General features: G+C 40.6%; 2 protein-coding genes across 6 annotated transcripts; one reads left to right on the top strand and one right to left on the bottom strand.

Annotated features, from left to right (window-relative positions):
* SURF4 (surfeit 4) lies at nucleotides 1–12,005 on the bottom strand. Of its 2 annotated transcripts, none has more exons than XM_010570838.1 (6): nucleotides 11,824–12,005; nucleotides 4,059–4,368; nucleotides 2,834–2,910; nucleotides 2,164–2,207; nucleotides 1,002–1,188; nucleotides 1–746 (listed from the first exon to the last, which is right to left on the bottom strand). In XM_010570838.1, exons 2-6 carry the CDS (start codon nucleotides 4,249–4,251, stop codon nucleotides 480–482), a joined length of 768 nt encoding a protein of 255 aa, XP_010569140.1. In that variant the 5' UTR covers nucleotides 4,252–4,368; nucleotides 11,824–12,005; the 3' UTR covers nucleotides 1–479. The 2 variants fall into 2 exon arrangements, with proteins under 2 accessions (XP_010569140.1, XP_010569139.1); XM_010570837.1 differs by having other exon boundaries at nucleotides 4,059–4,245.
* A 228-nt stretch (nucleotides 12,006–12,233) lies between these two features.
* On the top strand, nucleotides 12,234–26,719 carry STKLD1 (serine/threonine kinase-like domain containing 1). Of its 4 annotated transcripts, XM_010570834.1 has the most exons (19): nucleotides 12,234–12,427; nucleotides 12,958–13,053; nucleotides 13,536–13,580; nucleotides 14,994–15,068; nucleotides 15,697–15,801; nucleotides 16,004–16,074; nucleotides 16,706–16,821; nucleotides 17,303–17,415; nucleotides 17,517–17,677; nucleotides 18,123–18,253; nucleotides 18,893–18,976; nucleotides 20,303–20,419; nucleotides 21,000–21,128; nucleotides 22,049–22,177; nucleotides 23,303–23,431; nucleotides 24,354–24,482; nucleotides 25,028–25,165; nucleotides 25,476–25,555; nucleotides 26,664–26,719. In XM_010570834.1, exons 1-19 carry the CDS (start codon nucleotides 12,413–12,415, stop codon nucleotides 26,709–26,711), a joined length of 1,911 nt encoding a protein of 636 aa, XP_010569136.1. In that variant the 5' UTR covers nucleotides 12,234–12,412; the 3' UTR covers nucleotides 26,712–26,719. The 4 variants fall into 4 exon arrangements, with proteins under 4 accessions (XP_010569136.1, XP_010569135.1, XP_010569137.1 ...); XM_010570833.1 differs by lacking the exons at nucleotides 25,476–25,555; nucleotides 26,664–26,719 and having other exon boundaries at nucleotides 25,028–25,348; XM_010570835.1 differs by lacking the exons at nucleotides 18,893–18,976; nucleotides 25,476–25,555; nucleotides 26,664–26,719 and having other exon boundaries at nucleotides 25,028–25,348.
* The last annotated feature ends 10 nt before the right edge of the window (nucleotides 26,720–26,729 follow it).

Here is a 26,729-nt window from a genome sequence, read left to right as displayed (position 1 = left end):
TTTTTTTAATGCTGCTTTCCACCTTGATAAGCAATGCTATAACCAGCAATGGAACTCCTTATGCACAAGACAGTTTTGAAGAGGGTGAGAAAGGGGATCCACTTGTTTAGTTATAGCTAGAACCCAACAGCACACTGAATGATACAGCTGTATCTGCTCACAGTACTTCAAATTTTAAAATGTTGCTGACATTAAAGACAGCAACTGTTCTACTGCAACTCACTGAAGCATCAGCAAAATGCAGGTTCCTTGGGTTAGTTCCAAATCTAGGAAGTTAGAATAAGCCTAGGCAACATTCCTTGAAGAAACAGGATTTCATCTATTATATTACTGGTGCCACTGTAAATCAAATTCAAAACATCTGTGCCTTTAATAGGAAGGGGGCATGTACGTGTAAAATGCTGGCAGTTTTTGTTGAATCCATAGAGAATCAGTTCTGGACTTAATATGTTATGTCCCAAGAAGTGTTGCTATTCCTGTTACCACTCTTTTTTCTTCTCATCCATGGAGACTCCGCCAGGACCCAGTGCAACCACGAGGAGGAGCCCTCCAATTACAGACATGGTCTGGAAGAAATCGTATTTGAGGAAGTCGTGCATGGGCTTGTAGGCTGGGACGGTCCAGAAGGCATTGAAGTAGATGTTGATGCCAAACAGCCAGATGACTAGAGTCAAGGCAGCCAGCTTTGTCTTGAAGCCAATTGCCACGAGGATAATCAGGGCTGTGCCCACAATGTTCTGCAGAATCTGCAAGGAAAAAAAAAAAAGTCAACACGAGCTTACATGTGGTTCTTAAATAGATACACAAGCATCAGAACAGAGCATGGACAGGTTCAGCAGAACAGGTTGTCATGGCATAGATGATCTAATAACTTTTTCTAAATATTAATTCTACTAAAAAATAGACTTGAATGATAAGCATTGAGCAGGTCCTGCAGCCAATCCGGGAGTTGGTACTGTATTCTAGTTCCTTAACTCATACTTTTATATTGAGATACTTACAGAAAAGAAGTTCATATCAAAATGTAGCAGTGTCATGAACATGAGGACCAGCAGCACACGGCCCCCCAGCTGCATGTACTGCTTAGGAGAGCTTTCCCGCATGGTAGGGACACCAGCAAACATGCTCTTCCCCTCTGAGCGCGACTCAGCCAAAAGCAGCAGCAAGCCTCCCCCAAGGGCAAGGTTCCTACAGAAAGATAGAAATGGGTTAAAAAAAGCAGTTTACTACAGTTTGCAGTGATCTATACATTTAAAGTCTTATCTGACAATTTCAACTCAATAAGAATCTGCATGCTAGTGAGGAGTGACCTACTCTGCACCTTGTGATGCACGTCTGCATTAAACTTCACAGCTGAAACAGCAGCACTACACAACAATTTACACCAGCCTGTGCAGACACATACAGCCTACCAGGGAAGTCCAGCACCTGCAGCTCAGGCACCGTTGCTTAGCATCTGTTACAGCACAAATTCAGTTGAGTTGAAGTTATTCTGTACCTCAGGTTTAGCCATTTATGCCAAAGTAGTTCAGAGGTTGCTTTGAGAAAACAGAACAGCAGTGCTGCTAAAAGAAGTTACACATTTACAGGGTTGTAGTAAGCCTGGAGTATAGTTCTTGTGCTGCCCCCTGCCCTCCTCTCACGAGGAGAAAGGTGAAAAGGTAACAGCCAACCATCACTCAGGATTTGACAAGAAAGCTCATGTTTAATAACCTTGTCTTCTACTTAAGGGAAGTTATCAGAGATTTAGAATCCCAGAAACCACTCTAGTATCCACATGCTTTAGTTTTCTTGGAAAATGGCTTCAGTCACGCATAAGCACAGTTGCTATTTTAGCCATTTAGGAAATAATAGCAGCTCACTGATCCAGTTTAGACAGTTTTTTTTGTAAACTCTTAGCAAGGAGGTTAGTAGCAGAAGCATTTAGATCATAGTGGGTTAGGACTAGTCTTTCCCTTCTACAGTACTGAGACTGCTGTCTATGGTTTAACACAGACTCTACTGACTTTAAGTGCTGTCATTTCTTGTCCAATGTAAGTGCATAATTTGTGATATCTTTCTAGTAAATACTATGTACAAAGATCATTTCTTCTGTCAGCTAGTGGCAGTAACAGACAACAGTCTTCGTTCTGTTTTGATAAAAACTCTAAGAAGTAGGCATACCTCATCAAGAACTTCAGGTCCCATAAAATGCTGTATGCAATAGTCTAGGTAAAAAATAAAACAGGTTAAAACACCATATAAGTTACACTGAAGTTCTGAATTTATGTTATAATCTCAAGCCTGTACTATCCATAGCGGAAGTCAATTACAAGTACATTATACAGAAGGAAACAAGGCAGGTTACATCAGTGTGGTCCAGTGAGTCAGTATAAAACAGGGAATAGAAGCCAAAATTTGACTTGTGCTTTAGCTTCCACAAAAATTAATTGGTTTTGAACACAACGGAGGCTACTAGCTAGGATCCTTTGTGATGGGGAAAGTCCTTTATAAAAGCAGTGTGCTGAAGGCCAAAGCAACTACAAGTTCTACATTTGGCATGTTACTGACATACAGGTAAACTGCAAATTAATTCTGCTAAATTGGTCAAGGTCAAGTATTGAATCAATGTCTCCAGCTGACTAATTGCAATTACAGCCAAGGATCTATTGGGCACATCAGAACAGAAGCAGCAAAACATTTCAATGCCAGTGAGGACTGCCACTAGGCCACGGTGGAGAAAAATTCCAGGGTTATGAATGAGTTGTATTTAAATACATGCTGGTAGTACTGGGGCTAAGAGAGAAGATTTGAAAGATATCGTTTAGAAGGGCTGAAGACTTAAGCCTCCTACCTGTAATGCTATAATTCCAAACAGTCCAAAGCAGGCATATTGCACAAAGTTCCTACTCAGCACCAGGATACAGCCGCCTGAGTTGGGGAAATTGAACACAGTTACACTTCTGGCTTAACAGGAAGAGATGCTGCAGGAATGCTAACTTGTTTTGAACTGAGCAGACTGATTTCTTTCAGCTGTGCATCAGTTGAAACATCAGGCAGGAAATTTTAATGGCACATTGGCACAAATCAGTTTGAGAACCAAGAAGTTTTAGTGCATTTTAAAATATAATTCCAGAAGTATCTTTCATTTTACAAAGGGTAAGCACATGCTGAATGCAGTCCCCAACACACAGCACTGTACAGCAGCTATCAGTGTTAAAGCATTAAAAGTAGTTAAAAAACCTCAACTCATCATGGATTTTTTTTTTAAAATGAGATAACTTAGGGCAAACATGCTGCACTCCTTTTCCTTGAAACCTTTTGTTTTATATCCTTCCTCAAGTCTTCTGTCACAAAGCACTGACAGCCTTTGCCACTTTGACATGAGGCCTGGTAACTACAATAAATTATGCTGACTCACTACACAAAAATATGAGGATAAAAAAACCCCCAGACACAAGAAAAGAAATTGGCAGAGTAATCAAGAACAGTAGATCAGGGACATAATATAAATGGAAAAGAATTTTACTTCTCTCCATTTCTGATACCCTAAGCCCACCTAGCACACATATAGAAGCTCTGCTTCTGGGCTTATTTTGATTCCTGGGCTTTGAAAATCTCCAACACATGCACCTAAGGCTTAAGTGTATCAACTGCAGGATAAGACTTTGCCATTGAGATTAATACCCATAAAAACAGGAGGCTGAGAAAGTCTTAACACTGCCCTTTTTAAGAAAACGAGTATTTCATTTACAGAATTTGGGGGGTGTGGTATGTGTTTATAGATGCACATACAGAACTGAAAACAGATTGTCCTAATGGATTCTTGGCATCTCTGACTCAGAGGTAGTATGTCACAAGAAATTCTCTAAGACTGCTTCCAGGAAAGGCTGAAGCAGGTCATTTAAGAGTTCTTTTCATTCAGCCCATGTAGTACTATCAGTTCTAAGCTGTCAATGGCTATTAAGAAATCAGTGAAGCATTCCATGCTTACATGATTCACAGTGCTTACATAAGCCAGGGTGGCAGACACACTGGAGTACTCTGGCATCCACCTTAACAGCCTTAGAGCCACTTACTCAGCTGTCCGAAGAGATTTATGAACACAAAGATGGAGGCCAGGAAATAGCCACAGTTCCATGTGCCATCAATGTAATCCCTCTGTTCACTCCACTGGAACCACATGCGGATGCCATCCTCCAGGAAGGTGCTGATCAGGCACAGGCGGGCCACGTGGGGAAGGTACTGCTTCGTCACCCTCAGGAACTGCATGGGCAGACAGCATCATTAGCAGGGAAGGAAGGCAAGGCGATACTCAAGGCATAACAGATCCATGCACTCTGCAGACTCTGAGGTCAGCAGTTCTCGTGCACACAGGGTCATCAACATCTAGAGAGAAACACATACTTGGGACTTGGATTTAATGAAATTTTTCTCCACTCCAGTCTGAGAACACTTGGGAGCAGTGGGAGAAACCTGTTATGCTCCACCCAAAAAGCATTTTGGACAGGGACTTGGGAGAAAAGCAGAATCCAGCAGCACCTTTCCATATAAGAACTGTGTTTTGATGGAGCTCTTACTAGATGAAGGCTGACCTTGGTTTTAGTTTGTCTGTCTCAGGGTTTCATGTTACAGCTCAACTATCAGATAGCCAGGAGCTGAAAGGGCAATCCTACTCCCACCCACATGCTCAGGCACTCAACAGCCTCTACTAAACTGATTGAGGGAGTCAGGCTGACAGAAGACTAATTCTGTACAAATTAAAAAACATTAATAAGCTTTTTCCAAGCTAGTTCCCTCTAACAGCTCAGAAAAGCAACAGTGCAAAGCATGTGCACTTGGATAGCAAAAGCAGCTATTAGACCAGTGTAGCCGTTGCATGAAATTGCACCCTCTATCCTCTAGGCAACTATACACATAAAAATAGCACCCTCTGCAGAAAGAAAATAGGCATTTATATATACAGTTCAGTGTAGTAGTTAAAAGGAAATGATATCATCATGCAACAGATGCTGAGCCTTAGTTCTTGGGAATGCAAGATGTATCTGGTCCCACATACCTCTTCATCCTGTAAGGTCACTGGTTAGTTTGCTCTACAGTTACAGTAAGTATAAAGGAACAAATACAGAATTGCCAAACAGGGTCTAGACTAACATGGTGTATATGACTGTGAGGTGCACAGGAAACCTTACTGCCTCTGGACCATGACAAGCATTTAACTGTCACCCCATTTCCTAAACAGCACTGGTTACTACTTAATGGAGACTTTCACTAGGATTTGCACTGTCACTCTGAATGCAAGCTAGCACCTGGCTGGCCCATTTCATGCACAGGTTCAGCTTAGCCAGATCACTAGAAGGACACATTTGGAGTCAGTGTATGCCGCTGTTTGAGTAAGCGCAATCTAGTAAGAAACAAACATAAATTTAATCTAAAACTAACTTTACAAGATTATCCAGCAGGTTTCTACCTTCAGGTGACAGGAACAGTTTGGGCAGGTTGACACTTGTGAAGGTAAATGCCCATGCCACAAGCCTTCATGCAGAACTGCCAGCCTCCACAGAGACCCCTGTGTTAGAACTCCTAGGAGAAGGAGCCATTTAACAAACCCCAATTATCCCACACAAAGTTCATTGTGTTGTAAGGCACACTGATTCATACAGTTTATGCAGTATTAGAATACGTCAAGCATGAAAAGGGGTGGGGGAACCCACATGTGTATAGGTGTCTTCCAGACAGCATTGAACTATATTATAAAAAATGGACAGAAAAGGCACACAAACCTTCTCTTTCACCATACAGCATTTACATTGACTTCAGGTTAGACAATACAGCTGACTGGTTTCTTTCTGGCCAGAATACTTTTTTTTTTTTAAAGTTCTGGCAGCATTGCATGCTTTCAGCATATATGGGAATATGCAGAAAGGAGACTAAAGCCATTCCTGAAAGTTTATTCTTGCCACAGTAATTAGCAAATACTAAAGGCTGTTCCAAATCCTATGCAAATGACAAGGCTTGCTTACTGCGTAACTGAAGATTATCACAAGAAAAAAATCCAGCAAACATGCTTAATAGTTAATATTGGAGCAAACTACACTAGTTGTACTGCCTGCATCCAGAGTCTAAGGGTCAAGATTCAAGTTAATCAAGTGTATTTTAAGTGCAGCTGTACTCTGACTCAGGGCTGCCACTTCAGGCTTTTTTAAGCCATGTCAACAGTTAGATGAATGAGTCAGAAGAAAATTTGTGATCTTTGTCACTGAATGAGACCCACATCTTGGTTTACAGCTTTCTTCTCTCCTGGATTTCACTGTGCATTGGGGCAAACTTGCTGAGAAATACTAAGGATAAAGTTGTTTTGGAAATAGTACAAAACCAAAAGCAGTTTGTAAAATAAGTCTGCCTTGTCAAGATGCAGAACAGGCAACTTCGGTCTAGAAGGAAATGAAAGAGGACAAGTGCCGGGCATCTGTAGGAAAAGGAAAAAAAACCACTGCTGTGGAAAGGCTGAAAAAAGAAGCAAACATTAGAGAGGGTATCTGCCTCCAGGCCTCATCTTTGTTGCTTCTTAAGTGGGTCATGTGAACTGATCTCATCTTCCCTTTCCCAGAAGCCAAACAATTGCCAACAGTCCAGGTGAAGGAGCCAAGGCGGCATTTAACATTTACCTGTTCTCGTTGTATATAGAGGGAATTTAATGCTCTCTATTAAACATGAGTGTGCACATCCAATCAGCTTAAGACAAGTCAGAAAGACTGAAGCCCAAGGCAGCAGCAGTGCTAAGCAACCTTATCATGACACACATCATCTTTGGACATCCATAACTCATGTAGCTGCATTTACTGAGCTACACACAAGTTGAAACCCCTGTACGCAGCAAGCTTAAAGTGAATAAGCTTCAGAAACAGACTGTATGAACAAAATTCCAAGCCAAAAGAACAACTAGCCATGGAGATCCAGAGAGAAAGGAAGATAACAATTACCAGATAACAACAAGAGAGCATCACAGACATTAAGTGATTTTACAATTAGAGGATTCACGTACAAATCACCTAAGTAATTTAGGTAAGGACAGAGTAACTTTTAAGAAACAGATCTCTAGAAGTGGGACTGCACTAATAGTACCAGACCCCCTGGTTTTGTCCCTATACATCACCAGCAACATGTGGCTCAAACACTGCACCCTGAAACCACTTCCTATTTCCTTTAAGATTCACACAGCAGCACATACGGGAAACTTGGTAGCTGCAGTTAATAAACATATCCAACTAAGACATGGGACTCAAAACATGCACTACACTGAGCACAATACATGTAAGTCAAAACAAAACTGTTGAGATTGATGGAGGTGGCAGTGTTAAACTTACAACATCAAATCTTTTGATGGCTTATTCTGCTATAGGCTTTGCATCAACTGTTCTTGGCACATACTGCCTCCTTGCAAGAGGTAAAACATCTTGAGAAAAGACAACAAAATGCTAAAGTAAAACTATTTTAAAGAACAGCTGGTTCTGTGTTGGCAGCCAAGTCACTAACATAAACCAGAGAGGCTTTGTGTTGCCACTTCCCCCTCTAACAGGATTAGAAAGGCAAAGATAGATTTAAATGCTCCTTGCAGTTTAACAAGCAAAGATGCACAAGAGGATCCAGGGATCCCTAAATCAAATCTCTGCTCAAAATCCATACTTCTAAAAGGAGGCTTGAAATAGTCAAATCCATAAAAAGGCCTCCCCAAAGAGAGGTAATATCATCCTTTCTAAACTACATCCCACCTCCAACTGTTTCAAATTTATTAAAAATCCAGTCCATTTTGTTGAAAGTGTACATACTGTAGCATAATTACAGGTATTTTGAGACCAATACACAGCCAGGAGTTGGGAATTTGTGCTGTCACCTAGGTATATTCTGTCCAAACAGAGAAGCCTTTTCTGTGTGTGTACACGTGTGTGTTCTTGGATCAGGTAAGTTATGATCATGGTGATGAACAGCAGTCTGCAAATCTGCACAGAAAGCCCTCTTGTGGGCTGCACAGCATTATTAGTCTAGAGCTTTTGATAAAGGCATATTCCAAATATCTACCTCATAGTCATTTAAGGGATTGCTTTGTTCTGGGAGGACAGAGACCTCTAACAGCCTCAGACACCAGTGATCTTTTCTGGAATAGGATGCTCAGCCCTCTGACAGAGAGAAAAATCACTTCCTTTCACCAACCTGTATATATCCACTGAAGGAGATCCCACCTAATAATCACAGGGACAGTAACACCCATCACATTGGGCTAATCAACGTCTACAAGTTATTTGTGAAAACTGGGAACAGAGGCTTTCCCACTTATTTCAAACAGCAAGACAACAGCTCTGTCCACTAGAACATTGCCAGAGGTCTTAATCAGGTTTTCAGTTGCAGGAAAATGTCTCATGACAATGCTTTTCACTTCTAAAGCATGCTTTATACCAATTCCTTTTTCCAAAGGGCTATTTATTAATCAAATCTTTAAAATGGGATTTATTAGTCATGTTTTGCATTTTGCTATCTCTCTTCACGGGAAGATTCTTCCCCAGCCTAACCAGAATAGGCTATTTGATTTATAATGATAAAGGATCAGTGCACTGATCCTTAACTGACTATGTTATCGACAGTTTCCAAATTCAGGTTTTTTTAATATAAACCACAAAAAAGTTCAGACTAACAATGAAATGTTTTCTTTTCCCTTCTGTTTTCTGCCAAATAGGATACAGAGATGTTACAATTAGCTGAACAACGTGCATCAGCATTTATGTTGGAAAATTAAATAAAACCCCCAGAGTCTGGTTCTCCCTTAGAGTCCTTTCACTGCAGTACAATGACTCAATAGTCTCCTTGCATTTTTGTCCATCATTTTTTCAGAACAGCAGAAATACCAGGCACCCACATTCCTAAAGATTACAGACACCAGAAAAGTTGCTTGAGATCTGCTCCCTCTTATGGGATTACAGATGAGAAACAACCAGTTCTATAACCCTAAACAATCTGTACAGACCCCAGATACAGCTATTTCCAGTACAATACTGTCAGCAGTACATGGTGACTGCAATGAAGAACTTAGCATGTAATATTTTAACAAGAATCACTAAAAAGGGGCTTAACTTCTCAGTATGTAAATTATTTAATTAATAACATCAGGCTAGTGTTATGGGGCTTAAAAACAAATCAATCCATAAAGCCTGTAGCTGGGCATCATTCTGAACCAAGATCCCGATTTCCTTGCACTGTGTATCACTTAGATTTTAAGAACCCTTAATGGCTTTTCCCGCCCTCCCTGATATCTAATAAGTTGCCTTCTCTGAAATCAACAGGACCACCCCCAACACCCACCAAGTAGCTGCCTCCTCCGCTGCAGTCCCTGGAAACTGCCAACAGCACAGAACGGAACAGCTCACCAGCCATACTGTGCACCTGCAGGCTACAAACTTATGCTATAGCCAAGCTAAACCAATGGTTAGTTCTCATCACAAGTGATCCCACCACCAGCATTGGTGCTCACTTGACCCAAACAATTTGATACTTGGAACTAACAGGAAAAAAAAAATCAACTCAATTTCCCCCCCCCGACAGTTCATCTCTCTAGTCCAGTGACAGAAAGTGCTAGTGAGAGAGAGAAAAGGGGAACATCACCTTGGGAAAAGTAGGACAACCCCTTTCACTGATAGCTAGCTGTCAGGCAAGCTTAGCCACCTTGTAAGACCATACCTTCAGTGCACTAGTTCACCTCTGGATTAAGAGCCATTTGTTACTACTTCAGGGGAGACTTCCGACAGTATCTTGGCATCCAAGGCATAATTTGCCATTTCAACTGGCATTTATAGTATTTGGGAAAAATTAAGCTTTAGTGTTTGAATTTAAGGAACAGATTATTCTTGCTTTTGTAAGAGACATTCAGGATTTACCGATAAGCCATGGAAGTAGCTGTAACATTTTACCCACAGGGCTTTTAGGCTACAGAAATTAAGACTCATTAGGTCTTGAACATTAGTACAGGGAGTGGAGAAAGCAAGGATATCTTTAAGAATGCATTCAGCTCCCAGAACAGCCATTGTCCAGCTTCACTACCTCCGCCTCCATCAAAGGGAGTTTCAACATACTTTCAGTGCAAATGTTCCAAGTATTTTTTTTAATCCAAGATGAAGTAACAGTTTCCATAATGCCAAGTGTTAACTTCTCAATATATACCAAAGGTTATTGTTTAGTAAATCTCTGCATTCCTACACTGGCATCATACTGAGTTTTCGCAGCACACACAGTACTGGAAGTATCCGATTGAGCTATGAGACAGCTATTTGGAAGCAAAATTATCAAAGGAGTTAGTTAATTTGAAAGCCATAAAAATTGTTTTGCAATCTGATGGGTAAGTATATGCAAATACTCCAAATTCTGTACTACAGGACTCATCTTTAAACAGAATGTGGCCAAGCACAAATAAAGTTGTGCCATTTAAAACTCACTTCAGGAGGAAGCAAACTGCATTTTTAGCTGGACAAAAGAGCTTTCAGTAGTATGAAAAAAGGGGTGTTAAAGACATCTAGAAATAGTCACACAGGAATAAATAGAGAGGTGTTATAAAAAGCTCAGGACAAGTGTTGTAAGCTTTGGCAAATGATTTGAACACTATAGTGATAATTTATTTTCTCCTCTAAAAAGGAGTGTGAAGAAAAGGTAAACAGAGGACAACGAAGATGATCCAGACACCCCTCAAACTGAATACTCCACACACCATGAGAAGCTCTGTCTCTAAAACGAGTCTTCCACCTGGGGGTGGGGAGGAAGTGCAGAACAGGTTTTCCCAGTGAAACTCAGTTAAAGACACAGAGGCAGCACAGCCCCCTCAGAGCTGTGACGTGTTATCGTGCACCACACAAATCACACTGCTTCAGTCAGAGTTGTAGAACCAGGCAGAATCAGATTTTCCAGAGAACTTGCTAAATATGATTAGATGGTGCCTCTTACTTTCATTTAGATGAATCACCATGACAGTGAAGATCTTTCTAACACCGTCACCAGCAGATCAGCTACTTACACTCAAAATATTCCTGCTCTCACATATAATAAGAGATCACAAACTTCTATTTAAACAGAAAAATCCACAAGGGCCTCCACTGAAATAAATGTATAAAGGATTACAAGACAACATCAGGTCGTTTTCCTCTCCTTTTGCCCCAATGCTAAGCACAGTACTATGGTGCTGGCAAGCCTCTTCCAGTCCAGGTCTCCGGATATCAGTCAGGGTTTAGATTTTTTGCTTTCCTGTCACCACCACCTCACCCCGGTTTCCCACATCCCTTTACACCCTATTTGCCAGCCCAGACGGCTTACAAGAAGACGCGAGCAGCTCGGCCCCTTGCTCTCCTTCCACCCATTCACCCCCCGGGAGAAGCCCGGTTCCCAAGGAGAACTGGTTCGCTTCGCCGTACCAGCAGCTCAAGAACACCCGCAGAGCTCGCATGAGGGCAGGGGGCAGCCACTCCCGCAGGGACCCGGCCGCTGGGCCTGCGCCGGCCACCCCCACTCGGGCGGGGAGCCGGGCCCCCAGCCTCCCCCCCCCCCCCTCCCGGAGACGACGCGGCCGAGGAAACCCACAGCCCCACCGGAGGAACAGCCCCCACTCCCGGCCGCCGCCATCCCAGCCCCCCCTAACGCGGCCAGGCTGGCCCCCTCAGGGCGGCGGCCCAACGCCTCCCCACCCCCCCGTCCCCTCAGCGCAGAGCCCGCCGAGGCGCCCCCTCACAGCCGGCCCCAGCGCCCCAGGAAGGGACCCGACGCACAAAGGCCGCCCGAGCGGAGAAGGGAAAGGCGGGCGGCGACACCCACCTGGTCCGCGAAGTCCTCAGCGGTGCTCATGATATCGTTCTGGCCCATGGCGGCGGGGGAGAAGAGGGGAAAGGGGAGGGGGAGGGTGTTACCGGCTGCTACGCGCCTGGGGCCCGGCCTCACTCTCAGAGACGATCGCGGGGGGGAGAGAGAGAGGGCGGGAAGGAAGGAAGAAACGCCGGGCCCGGCCGCGCCGCTGCTGCTGCTGCCACGTAGGCCAGCCCTTAAAGGCGCCGCGCGGGCGGCAGCTGAGGCGCACACGCGGGGCGGGGCCGCCCCGCCCCTCCCGGGGTCATTTGGCCCGCCCACCTCCGCGCCGGGTTTTTAAAGGAGCCGCGCCGCCCGAGGGGGAGATACTTCGGCAGTTTTTTTTTTTTGCTTTTTCAGGGTTTTGTTGCTGTTCGGGGGTCTATAACGGTGCTTTTTTTGGGGGCTGAAAGTGCAGGTTGAGGGAAAGGGGAAGTGTTCTTGTCTCTCCCTGCCCCGCTGGGCGTCTCTTACCAGTGGCTGAGGGGGCTGCTCCCGCCCTGGGCCTGGGGGTTCCTCCTCACCCGTCCTGCCTCACAGGGAGGTCGGGCCCTGTCCCACCATGGAGAAATATGAGGTGCTGCCCGAAGGGTTGGGCCCTGTCTGGTGGGAAGGGGGTGGCTGCAGCCTTGTGGGTGGTGTCAGTGACCCTGGGGGGGGGGTACACGGCTGTAGGGAGGGCTTTGTGGCCTAGGGGAGGGGGTGTAGGTACCCCTGGGGGTAGTATATGGCCATGGGGAGGGAGGGTAAGCGGCCCTGGGGGGTGTGTGGCCTTGGAGAGGGTGTAAGTGACCCTGAGGAAGGGACCTGCATGGTCCCAGGGAGGGAAGCGCTGGGGTGTGGACGGCCCTGGGGAGATGGGGGTGTTGTGCTTAGCAGGGGGGAAATGAGGGGGAAAGTTCTGGAAGGGAGGGGAAGGCCAAGGCCTGTGTGCCTCTTGAGAGTTGGGGTGTGGGTGGGGGTGCCTGTGGTCCTGCTACAGGGACCTGGAGGTGTGTGCTGCGTGGAGGGTGTCTGTGGGAAAGTGGTTTGGAGGGGCTTGCTGCCTTGGTGGTTTTACCGCTTGCAGTTGAGCAAGTGCGTTAGTGTCTCTCCTCTGCTCCGCAGGTGCTGGAGCAGCTCCAGCCTGGGGCGCTGGGCACTATGCTGGTAGTTGAATTGAAAACCGAAACGGGTGCGGAGAAGAAATGTGTAATAAAGCAGGTGAGAAAGTGGTTGCTAGGAAAACAAGAGTCCATTGGCATGTTTGTCATCTCCATGGACCTTTCTGATGGCCACAGAGACAAACACGTTGGGCAGCTTGGCCTGGGTAAGAGTAGGCTTACATCTTACTGTGCTGCTGTTTTGGAAATTGGAAAATTCAGATCAGTTTACAAGAATATTGAGGTTAAAAATGGGAGAAGGGGAGCAGCCTATTTAGGTCCATCCAGTGTGTTTTCACCTTAGCTTACTGCTACTTTGACAATGCAGGAGAAGGACTGGCTGGCTGTCACACTCGCTTAAAGCTCTCTTTCTGGCCATCTCCCAACAAGAAGACTGCTCCAAACGTTAGCGATTGGAGTTATTGAAAATTTATGCCAATTCATACACAATTTGCAGTTCCAGTCATCTTGGCAAGATTGGTCTGGCTTAAAGTTCGCCTGTCTCTATATTACAATCTCATCCTTGTCTTTTGTTTGGTGCAGGTTGAATGCATTGAGGAAAAGCAAGCAAATGAGGCCTTGAAGGAGGTATCAGTGCAGTTCTTCTTTACTACTTCACTTACAAAGACCAAAGTCTTAACAGAGCAAAGTCTTTTATCTACAAGGATTAACTAAGTAAATAGTCAAGATGTAAATCAGGTAGGACTATCTGAGGGCTGTTCTCCCTGCCCTCTGCTTGTGCTCAGGCCAGGATTTTGTATTAATTGTTCCTACATTTGAATATGTAAATTCAAATGGACAGCTGTTCTCAGAGGATAGTCCCTTTTCAGGGTTCATATTTGTTTTGTGCTGAAGACAAAGAGCAAAGCTCATCCTTTTGGCCTTTAAGCTGAAGGAGAACTTTGGTATGTTTATAGTTTATTATTAAGAACTCAATTTGTAGTTAACATAATTCATTATATGTTAATTTCTCAGAGTTGGACATTTTTTGATGTGAATGGTTTGATTGGTTTTCTTCCTTTGTTGTACTCTTTTTGTGCAAACTTGTTTCAATGCCTCAAGTAAGAAGCAACATCAGAAATAGTATTAAAATTTCAAAATTTGTTTCAACAAAATATGTGAAGTAGCTCATAATGGATTAGTCTCACAGTGTCCAGTATGCATGACATCTGTAGTTGAAAATGATGAGACTACATGCCAGTACAGATGCTTCATCCTACTCAAGGGAGGTGACCTCTTTATGTACTGAGGCTGGTTTTACTGATAAAGTTTGATCCAATTTTTCTGCTGAGGTACGTGTTTATTGAAATAAATGCAGTTGTCCCAGCTGGGAGTGTGGTTCTCGGTTCTTCTGTTGTGTCTGCACATACACAAACACAACTATAGGAGAATAAGTTGAATTATTTTTACCTTTCACATCATCAGTAAATTTGTTGCAGTAATTGTTAGAGCCTTACATGGAAACCAGCTTCAAGGAGATAAGCATCTCAGTAGTGTTGTTGTATTTTCTGTGGTTCAAGCTTGCACAGGGGTTACTGGAAATAATGGCTATGTGGGGAAAAATCATCTTGACTTTCATATTCTAAGATGTGTTTTCAGGTTTGTATATTAGGAACTGATGAAGGGAGTTGTTTACATATCATCTCCCTAAGGATCAGTTTATATCCTTGAATCTCACAAGGCTGTTAGAGCATTATATTGAGTAGAATCTTAGAAATATTTTCCTTAACTTGGCATTTGCACATACTAATATACAATAGAGCTTGCAAATTGAAAGGATTTGATCAGACATGTAACATGAATGAGTCAGGAACTGGCTTAGGATATTATTTAAGGTCATGTTCGGTGGGAAGGACTGTGTAGCCACAGAAAGTGCTCTCTGTATTTTTTTATTATTATTATATATTTTTATCAATTTATCATTATTTTATTTATTTTATTTTTATCATAATTATTATTTTTTATTTATTTTTGATTTTATATTTGTTTTTATATATGCAGGCAAGGGCTTTGCTTAAACTTCATCATTCAAACATCTGTGCTTACAAGGAATTGTTTGTGACTTGGGATAATGAGGTGAGAATGAAATAGGATTGGCTAAACTGGAACACATGGTTAATGTTGTAGGCATGTAAGCATTTTTGCAGGTTTAAATTTGGGGTTATTGGTGTGAGATGCTAAAAAAGGTTATATGATTTGAAACAAGCCTGCTTTCTTAACTCCTGAATAAACATGCTGAAAAGCTGTGAAGATGTCTGGAGTCCATGGCAGTATTGCACACTGACTCAGAGATTCTGATGTGAATCAGTGTGCAATTCTGATTTTCATGCCTGCATGAAAACCCTTTTATAAGAGACTATAGAAAACTGAAAGCCCTGACTTTTTTATTTGCAGGTTTTATTCAGTGCTCAGGCAAAATCTGTGCTGATTTTGTGGATGTATATTTGACTTGAATTGTCCCATATGGCTTCAGATAAGATGCTTGATAGTGTTTTGTTTTAAGAAAAAACAAACCAAACATGCTGTATTTTTAATAAAAGAAAGTAAATAGTCTCCTCTGTGAGAGATTAATCATCTTAGAACACCTTGGTATTGGTGAACATCACACCCACCAGTTTGGCCAAGTGGTTGGTTTTATCTTTCTTCCTGAATATGTTATTACCTGTGAACAATTAGACAATTTTGGTGTAATGTTTTCTTGCAGATATCATCTCTGTTCCTTTGTCTGGTAATGCAGCACTCAGGCCAAGGAGATCTTTCATCTGTAATCAAGGAAAAAAGGCAGAAGTCAGAAAAAATAGCGGACATGGTAAAAAGTACAGAAGAGGCATCTGGTTAAACTGTCAGAGTCTCACTTCTTTTTATATCTCCCTCTGTATTCCCTCTTTCTCAAAGTCCTCCCCAAAATCTTCAAAGCGCAGTGTTTTGCTGAAGGGTGTTTTTGGAAGCTGTCTTCCAAAGGATATTTGGAAGTTACTCTGTTACACTTTCATGTATATTCCCTTCAACAGGTGATTGTGAAGTTCCTGGGGCAGATGGTGGATGCTTTGTTTTATATACACAAACAAAGTATTTTCCACAGGTAAGTAGAAATCTTGTACTCTTTGTCTGATAGGTCACTGTTCTTTGCAGTGACTGTTGGTTCAGCACGGCTGTTCAGAGGTAGTGAATTTTACTGTTCCAAAAGGGGAAGAAGGAGGTAGAAATTTCGGACTTCATATGTAGATTAGTTTTCTGTGACTTCTGAAGTTGTCTTGTTTCATGAGTTTTGTCTAATATTATCCATTTGAGCCAGGTGTTCTCTCCATTTGGGTTTTTTTTGAATGTGCTAAAATTCTAATATTAATTTTAACGTTAGAATATTGACCATTTCTTTTAATGCTTACACTTTGGTGGCTGTGATGGATGGGGTATACTTTGTGTATCTAAAGTAAGAGACAGTCGTTGTATTCCATGTTCAGATAAATTTGTGTCACAAATTTTAAAGCATTTCACAATAAAAGAGGAAAATAATTGTATTTCAGTTGATTATCATTTGTATATTTAAAAAAACCAAACACACAAAACAACACCCCCCCCCAACCACACACTACTAACAACCTCCTGCACGCCCCCAAAAGCCCTAAACCTGATGTGTAAAGATGCTGGGAACCTGTAGTTATATATCATTAGACTCTAATTTTACAGGCTGACAGAAAATATTTGTGTTGCAGAAATCTCAAGCCATCAAACATACTTGTGACTGGTGAAGCATCCTTCATGCTTAGTGACTTCAGTACAGAAACACTTATGACAGATGAGATGAAATGGAAAATAAGAGTGGAAGAAAGTAGATACTTGTTTTACTTTTTTTTCTACTTTATTTTTAAAAGATTCAGTTATGGTGGATATTTTTAGTCCTCAGAGGAAAATCAGCGAAAGAGGAAAAAAAAATCTTCCCTCCCCTTTCTCCACATTATACTATTTGTCTTCTAACATATGAATACGATATTCATAGGCAGTTGCCTGCAGCATTAATTCTGTTCACAATTGAAAACTATAGATAAGTCTGTGAGTCTCAGAACCCTGCAACAGATACAGTTGGAATACTTTTTAGCTTGATACATACACAGTAACATCTTAGAAAATTGTTCATTAGTTATAGTGTGGTTTTTTGTGGCATATCACCAGTAAAAATTGTCTAATCTCTGCAGAATATCTCTAAATTATTTTTAGATATAAAACAATTACTTGCAGTTCACACATGTGCAAGTAAAAACTGTGTATAGTACAATGTCAGCAACATTACTGTATGATTCTTATTTTAACAGATAGCAAGTATTGGATGGCTCCAGAAACATTTGTTTTTTCTTTTACTGAGAAATCTGACATCTGGTCTCTAGGTTGTATTCTACTTGACATGACGACCTGCTTTGTTCTGAATGTATGTAATAATGTTTCATTATAGATTTAAAATGTCATGGGCCCACCGGGATATCTGTAAACAAGGATGTGAAAGCTCTTCTGATACTATACCCTTTACAGGCAGAAGAGATAACTTCATTACTGCAGGATATTAGACAGGATACCAGCCGTCTTGAGGGAGTTCTGACATTAATGCAAAACGGAGAGAACAGCTCTTTGCCTTTATTTCCAATTTTATTTATGATGCTACAGATTGAGCCCAGCATGAGACCCACAGCAAAGTGAGTTCTGGGTGCTTTCCCTTTATTTTTTTGTCCTAAACCCCCCCTACCTTCACAAAGACGGGAATGTTAGCTACTGTTTGAAAGAAATTGAGTCAAAGTTGCTGATCTTACTGCTTTGACACATTGAGTTATTAAAAAAGTCAAAGACTTGGTGTTCATTCAGAAGTGAGCATTCTGATATGCATAGGTGTCCTTTTTTGAGGCATTGCACTATAAAATCATGTTATACGCAATTTTACTTGAAGCCTAAGCATGGCTTGCTCAGCGTAAGCTCTTTCATTAGCTGTTTTGAAGTAAATTGTTTTAAGTTCTGTCAAAAATAATCCAGTCTTCAAAGAAGTAGTATTAACTTTTTATATCAAAATGAAACAAAGCCTGTAGAAATTTTTTTGTAACTTACCAGTTCTAACTTACTGGTACTGCTTTTGTGTCTCAATTCTAGGGATCTGGCTGATGTTCCATTTATTAGGGAATGCCTGACTGTTGCTGGTGCCTCTTCAGTAAAACTGAAAAAGTCTTTGCCTCCCAAAATAATAGATGTGCTTCTTGAGGGAGGAATCGCAAGTGTTCTAGGTAATAAGGAAAATAAGATTAGTGTAATGGTGATTTTTTCAGGAAATAAATCCATGTGTTCTCCAGTCAGCATGCATTCTACTTGAAAATGAATTATTGGACATTCATTTTACTTGAAATAAAATGGGATGCTATTTGGAAGAAGGATCACTGTACAGCCTTCTCTATAACTTCATAAGATTACCAGCCATGCCTACTGCACAAGTTAAATGGGATCAAGATTATTCCTCAGAAAACTGGGGAGCCCCACTTTTTTGTCTGCATTCTAACATGTTTGCCAATTTATGCCAACAAAGGATCTGCTCCATTATTTTCCTTTTAAGTAAGGAAGATATTATCTTAATCTGAAAAGGCTATTGGAATAATGCATTTAAAGCCCCTATCCCTGCTCTGATTTAATATTCCAACAAGTCCCCAAAATATATAATGCCAAATACACAGATTATACAGGTGAACCATAACGCTTTGTAATATTTAAATGTTTGATGTGTTGGGGAAAAGTTTTTCTCTCTTCAACAATCACAAACTACATTATTTTCATTTATATGAATTCACATCTTGCACAAAATAGAGAAAACCTGAGTCCTTTTTATAAGTGTTTGTATCAAATGGTTAGAAGAATTTTCTTGGTTTACGTAGATTTCATGCAGGCTTTCTGGGATATAGAAGAAGTACAGGCTAAAGCCATTCAGCACCTTGCCAGCTTTATAAGAGATAAAAGTGGTAAGGCACTATTTTATTAATTTATTTATTCTGCTCTTTCCTTATGTTTTGAGACAATAGGAAGAGGAAAAGATTTCTCATGACAATAAATGAGAATGAAATTGCTTTCTTCCTATTTCTCATTTTTTGGAATGTACTGGAATAGGCCACTAGTTGATGTGATTGTATTGGTACTTGTTTTGTAAATGCTTTTGTTGAACAGCAGAGGTGTTTTACTGGATAAGGAAAACGGACACTGGAAAAAAAACTTAATGATATTTTAATTGGCAACTAAGGTGAATTGGCAAACTGACATTTGAGGAAGGTAATTCATATCAGCGTTGGGGCAACTTGGGGGTAATGCCTAGGGCTGTAAGACTGATAGAGCAAAAGGAAGCTACATGTGTCTAGTAAAGCTGTGTGAGTGAAGACTGTATATTTTCTCCCAGCGTCTGCACATTTTTCAGATTAATGTCAGATCAAGATTAATATTTTCAAAGCACCATGTTACCTCAGTTATAAAATGCAGTGGTATTTGATAGTGATAGCATTTTAATGCTGGCATTGGCTTATGATGTTAAAACACAGGGGTGTTCATATCTGTAATTGATAAGGAAAAAGAATAATACATTTTTTTTTCCTTAGAGTTACCTGTACCTTCAACTCTGTTACTGAAGAAATCTTTACTCAGTAATACAGGAGGCTTTGGTTATAAATAACAGAATGAATGGACCTTCATGATTCTCATTCAATCCTATTGACAGCAATACAAGGCTGTGCCACATCTGACTGACTTGTTTGGCACTTCTGCACCATGGCTTGCCATGAGTGATGCTCACATCTTTGAAGGTGCTCAAAATGGATTCCAGTTTTTTGTCAACATTTTATCATGTATTTATGGATACACTGAATAGCTGTATTAGCTATTTCAAAAACTCAAAGTCTTCCTAGAATTAGGAAACCTGATGAAATACTTTCCTCCACAGGTTCTGAAAAGTATGGTTTTGGGCTCATGCACAATGTTCTACCCCACAACTTGCTACATGACTGGTGAACAATGCCAGTGTGACTTAATGAGGAACGTGCTGGCTACATTTAACTTGCATAGCCTTGCAGCTGTGTTTAATAAGAGTCATATCCCACAGAGCCTACAAAATTCACTCTGTATTGTTCCATCTGTAGTTGCACTTTCTTCTCTTTAAGAATGTTGTTCTGCTGTATCACATTGTCCATAGGGACTCAAATTTATTTGAAACTGGAACTTTTGTGTTTTGGAGTATAGATACCCACTGAGCATTCTAAACTGTGTAACTGAATGTTGTCTCAAACAATTTCTTTACCCCACAGCCTTGCCCTATCTGCGAACGTTCACAGAATTGATCACTTTTGCCATGAAGACTCATGTAGATTCTCTCAAGTTACAAGTAGATGGTTGCAGTTTATTGCTTGAAATTCTTAGTCAAGGTACAGTTACAAGACTTCCAGCTTATTCTGGTTAATACAGCCTATCTCTTGTAAAGTTAGATGTAGCAGATAAGGTTTAAAATGGATTCAGTAATGATTTTAGGGGATGAATTTAAAGTAATAGAGGAATTTAACCAGCCTTAATAAGAGTCTGGATTCTTATGGACTTTCTTCAGGCCTGGCATATATGAATTCTGTGTTAGTCTTAATTTTAATACAGGCTACTGATATTAGGCTGCTAAGTTTGTTTTCATGTTATATACTAGCGTGCATAAATAAGAGACTCTCAGTGTTCTGGTATTTGAATTTCAAACCATAAAAGTGTTTTTTGGTCTCTTGTGTGGTCCCTGCTGTCACTTTCTTGGCAATTCACCCCAATAACACCTGATAATGATACAAGCTTGAAAATAGTAAGAATTGTGTTTCAAAAAAGAAAATTTAAAGTAACTTCTGGATATGTTATGTGAAAAAAATGCTGTTAATTGAATGTTTTACTGTTGCTGACAGCAGGGGGTTCAGACTTCATTCAAAGCCACTGAAATCTTTGTTCTGTTCAAATGTTTACTTTTGACAACTCTAGAACAGGATGTGGTGATGGCCCTGGATGAGAATGTGACCAGCTCTCTGTTAGACACAGTGAGAAAATACTCTGAAAATGAAGAGTTACTTTCATTGGTCTGCACATTGTTGATGATGATTTCAGCCAGTGGTGGGTCACCTTGTTCATTTTTGGTGAATAGTCTTATGTTTTGACTTTTATAATCTAATCCAAGATATAATGCAGAACTCATGATTTCATCGAGAGATGTAGGTATTAGTTTAATAGTAGTACTATTGGTAAGATTGACTAGATATGGGTAAAATAACACTCCTGAAAGTGTAAGATACACTGCTGAGGCTTCAGGTACTTACAGAATTGTATCTATTAGAGTGGTCCTGTATTTCATCTTGTTTTGGAAACAAGTACAAGCTATGCAAATCGTAGTGCTTGGGAAAATGGGGGCATAGAACCTGGATTCTATTTTTGGCTGTGCCATGGTGAATTGAAGCCATTCTACCTAATTTCTCTACTTTGGTTTTTCTCCTGAGGTTGTAATTGCTAAATATTTATAGTATTTTTTACTTGTTTTCAGTGTCAGTTAAACAGTCATCAGAACACTGTTTTTTATAAATGGTTACAGAGGACTTAGCAGCAAGGCGATAATTAAAAAAAAAAAAATTATGTACAAAGTGTCCTGTACAAATAAACTTACCATCTAAGACCAAACTATTTTTATACAGTGTTTCCTAATTCTGAAGCTGAGGTAGCTTGAATTGCTACATTGCAAACATTTGAAAAATAGTCATTTTTACCCTCTTGGTTCCTTTTCTGCTCTGTAAATTTCAGATCTGTATGGAAAAGGGATGGCCAAACATCCATTTGAAAGGGTCACTTGTGTTAAACACTATGCTTAAGCACATCTTGTTAAAGAATTTGGTCTGTTCTCTTGCTTTCTTTTGTTCAGCTGATGGTATCATGTTACTGGTTTGTTATCACTGTTTAAATATGGTTAGTAGCGCGCTCTGTTGTGAGGACCGTGAGTGGGACAAAAATACCAGAATCTATAGAATTTTTTTCTGTGTTTTCAGAAGTTGCTGCAGAGAATCTAAGGAAAGTTGGAGTAATTCCAGACCTTCTGTCAATTTTAAGAAATTTTCTTCATAATGAAAAGATCTGCCTCTCTTGCTGTGGAGTTCTCTGGAGCTTGGCTGTGAGTGGTAAGCAGAACACAGCAAGTATTGTGCCTAGACTCATGTGATATGACTGAAAGGCAGCAGATATTGTGCCTAATTGAGTTCAGACATTCCTGTTGCTGGGACTGGATTTTTCTTCTTTCTCCCATTCTGGAGAGATGTCTCCACAGCACTACTAGAATAACTTTAAGTGATCCAGACTTAAATGGGAGAAAACTAAAAACTAATGCAGACTTTTTAGCAACCCTTTTTGTGATAAGGTGTCAAAGTCAAATTTTTACTGTTTGGGCCAAGATATGGCTTGTGAACAGACTGTCAGAAATGAAAGGGTACACACAGTTTCTGGTTTGTCAGTCATGGTTTTGCTCTGCTCTTAGCAGAGGGAGTGCAGTGCAAACAGCATATTAGATTAGTTATCAGAATAGCGTTTGGAATTAATAGCATCTTATTTCTTTGCATTGCACTTCTCTTGGCAGCACTGGGCTGAATCTTGAGTTGCACATCTAGAGACTTGCTTTTCCGAAAGAAATGTGATTGGCAAGGTGGCAAGCATACTCTTCCCATTGCCTTGGAACTAAACCAGCATCATCCCACAGTGTTGGAGAGCCATGGGTGATTGCTTGAGCTGACCCCTTCTTAGGAGACCGCACTGGGAGTTTTTTTAGGAGATTCGTTTCTGTGATATGTTCTTGTATAGGTCTGTGGTGTTCTCATCATCAAGGAATGCTGAAAGCACAGAATGTTCGCAGTTGCACTTGGTGTGTTTTATTCCCTCTGTGCAACAAACCACCCATTTATGTGACCAGCTCAATATCCATCCTGCAGACCGTATTCTGTCAAAAAGGTGGTTATTTTTGGAGGTCTCTTGCTGTGATCCCCATGTATAATTTAAATGGCAAAGAAAACTATTTCATGGAGAAGTTTCTGCAATAAACATTACTGTTTATTAGTCCTGTAAAATTTGATTTGGTTTTGTACATTTTGGGTTCCTTTCCTCTGCTGTTGTCCATGCTAAAATAATGTTGCATTACTCCAATGCCATCACCCTTGAAGGTTTTACTGATATAATTTGACATACAATGTGCTTATGATATTATTACTTGATTAAATAACTGCTTGATGCATTTGCTTTTTGTTATGGTAATTCAGAGAATAATGTAGACCAAGCATTGCTGAAAAGTGCTGTGCCTGTTACCTCTGCGGTCCTTCAAGAGCACCTCCAGAACGGAAGAGTTACGGAGTCTGCTTGCTCGGCTCTGTGGGCATTGTCACTCCAAGGTGTGTTTTCCCAGCCTTCTTGTCCCTTGTGCATGGAAAAGGCTGGCATGCAGAACGCTGTCAGTGGTGATCCCTGAAATACAGGCTGCTTGGCCTTAGCAGGCTCTGCAGATGGCAGCAGAGTTAGGAATTTGCATCGTCTCTTAACCAGTCTTCCCTGCACTTGCTCTCTAACACTCCCTAATGAAGCTATTTTTGATGAGCTGTAGCAATTATATAACTAGATACTGCTAATGGTTACTGTAATGATGGGCAGCTACAGCAACCCATGTTGTGCAGAGCATTCTCTCTGGCTTATTTCTTGAGACCAAGAATCCCATTTGTGTTACTCCTTTGAACACAGTGTTAGTGTTGTGCAGCATGGGCTGGGAGGTTTGTTTTTATGCCATTTGCTTTGTAGATTGGGAACAGTATTTCAGATTAAAAAATAAAATGCATATCTCTCTCATTATCATGTGCACTAAGAAACGCATCCTTGCAGTACTACTCTGTCTTATTTCTTTCTCATGCAAGAGTATTGCCATATGTTTACCTACCGCCTGGAGCTTATGCCATCGTTCCACTAGGAAGAGCTGAGTAAAACACCATAAGCAATCTTGTTTCTAGTACGCACCAGCAGAATAGGTTGAGTATTCAGGACTCTCTATTCCTTTTGGCTTGGAGAATGAAAGGGCATCTTGACATAGAGGATGTATCAGAAAATTCTCCTAAACCCCTAGATCAACTCATGATAAGACTTTATTAGGCCTTTTTTACTGCAATACAGGTTTTCACTTGCTTTCTTTGTAACTTACTGCATGATTAAGAAGTCATTTCAGAAACAGGAGGCAGAAGTTGGAATGATGATGAGTCTTGTTTTAAAGGCTTTTGAGTATATTGAAGTTTAGGGGGTTTGTTTGTGGGTTTTTTGTTTGTTTTAAAGGTTGCTTAACTGAAAATGAGTATGAGCCCACAACAGCGCTTCTTCTGGATGTGCTCAGGACGAACCCAGAAAGACCAGTGCTGGTGAAGAATGCCTGCCTGGCATTAGCAAGCCTGCTAAGGCTATCTGGTAACATTCAGCAATTCTTTTTTTTTTTTTTTTTAATTAACTGCAGATCAGCTCAGAAGTGGATGTTTCTGTATAGTTCAAAGTGGGATTGGGATTGACATCTGCTCTCCTGAGTTAATCTTTTCTTGCAGGACTGGTAGAGCAAATAGTGAAACTGGAGGTGTCAATTTTTTTCTTCCCATGGACCTAGCATGCATGTATGAGAAGTATTAGATCAGCACAATCTGATCTATTAGTAACTTCAGAGTGTTTTGTTATTTATTTTATGATGAAGTTGTTTGAGCTCTACCCTTTTACACAGTTAAATCAATGTGAAAACAATAAACATTAAAATAGCTTCTGCCATGTGTGACAGTGTCAGCTGCATATATGGTTTTCTACTTGTTGCCCAAATATTCTTCAGAATAGCTTTTAGGAAGACTGAAAGTAATGGGCACGACTTCCTGGAAAAATATTACACGTGTGCTAGATGCAGCAGGGGTTGGAAAGCAGATAATGCAGTCTGTAGCTACCGATTTGCCGAGCAGTGTTTGTCTCCCTTTCAGAAATATCAGCTTTGAGATTTATAACGGATTCAAAAGGCAGTGGAATAAACGTGATCAAAGATGCCTATCACCTTCACTTTGATGATCTTGAAGTGGTGGAAAGTATCTGTATGCTGACTAACGAGATGGTTCAGTATGGTGAGACGGTGGTGTTACTTGTAGAGTCTCTTCCTCTCCCCCACCCCCAAAAGGTAGCAAAGAATACCGTAACAGTAGCTGCTCAGGGACATGTTAGTTGCTCTCAGGGAAGACTGTGTCAGAGAGGATAAATTGGAACTGAGAGTTCATCCCACTTGTTCTTGAATAAATGCCACTCTGATGTTATAATGTTTTAACTTCATCTTATCTTGCCTTCTCTTTGTGTAGATCTGTCGCTCTCTCTGGTCTCCTTTAGCTCCTGGTGAAACTATTGGCAGCTGTAACTGTAAATTACCCTGTTCATTTACAGATGAAGTTGTGCTAGATCTACTGTCCCAGAAAATGGAAGAACTGCTGTCTGAAATAAAATTCCGTTTTACATCTCGCCTGGTATGTAGAAGTCACTGTGATAATAAAGGGTGTATGCTTAGTATATTACTTCTGGTTATGGATTTTATCATTCTGAAATAGCTGGAATTATATAGTGCAGCAAATTCACAGAATTATGTATATATGGGTTGAAGAGTAAGTTTGTAAGAATACTTCCTAACTACTGGAAACAGGTAGTTGGAAGTTTTTTTCTTTGCTTTATGCTGTAATTTTTTAAAACTGTTCTGGTCTCTTGCAACATTGCATTGCATTAATTTACTACATTCTTCACAACAAAACAGGCTAAAGTTTACAGGAATAAAGCATAAGTATATTACATCCAATTATTTTTGCTTTATAAGTAACATCCTTAAAAAAACCAACCCCTAAACAACAAAACAAACCCTTGTGACAGTTTGCTGGAAGATTTAACTTACATTAAATTCCAACAAGTAGTCATACTGAAAAAATATAACTTGAAACACCAGCAACAGCAGTTATCCAAGCTATTTAATGTGTTACAGTAGTATTTCCTTTGCAATGGCTTGCTGTCAAGAAACCAGTAATTACAAGGTTTTTTTCATTAAGCCAATAAAACTGGTTAGTCTTATAACTTTGCTCTTTTTAGTTATGCATTTAGCCTACTTACATAATTTGTCTCAAAGATAGTTACACACAAACTTGTTCTCCAGTGTCTCCTGCAGGCATTGCCTCTACCAATTTAATGGACGCTGCAGTTACAAGGTAGTGCAGAAAAAGAATCACAAAAGAGAAGAAAGCTCCCTCTTCTGTTGTAAATGTAATTTGTTCCCTGTGTTCCCTGTTGACAGACAAGATCAGAACACTCTCATTCTGGCAATACAGTGTGCGACATGCAACTGCTAAATCTCTGAAACCCATTCCTTGTCACCTTCCAGTATCTGTGTAGATTATTTAAATCACAGCATTAGTATTCAGTCTGGCAATTACAGTTGCTTTGGATTTTGTAGAATTAGACCCCACGCATGTTTAAAACACCACTCACTTTAAAGACCTATGTTAGACACAGTGTTTTTATTAATAAAGGAATATAAAAATAAGTGAAACAACAAGGTAATCTTGTTTTGACAATTCTCACATTTCTCTCCAGGAGATAATGACCCTTGTGGATGCAACGCTTTTGAAACTGCAGAAGTGAAAGAAAACCTTTTTGTAT

The sequence above is a fragment of the Haliaeetus leucocephalus genome, unplaced genomic scaffold (assembly GCF_000737465.1).
Source record: "Haliaeetus leucocephalus isolate CR32 unplaced genomic scaffold, Haliaeetus_leucocephalus-4.0 Scaffold306, whole genome shotgun sequence".
NCBI lineage: Eukaryota > Metazoa > Chordata > Aves > Accipitriformes > Accipitridae > Haliaeetus > Haliaeetus leucocephalus.
Note: the sequence above shows the minus strand (reverse complement) of the source record. Positions and strands in the feature narration are given on the sequence as shown.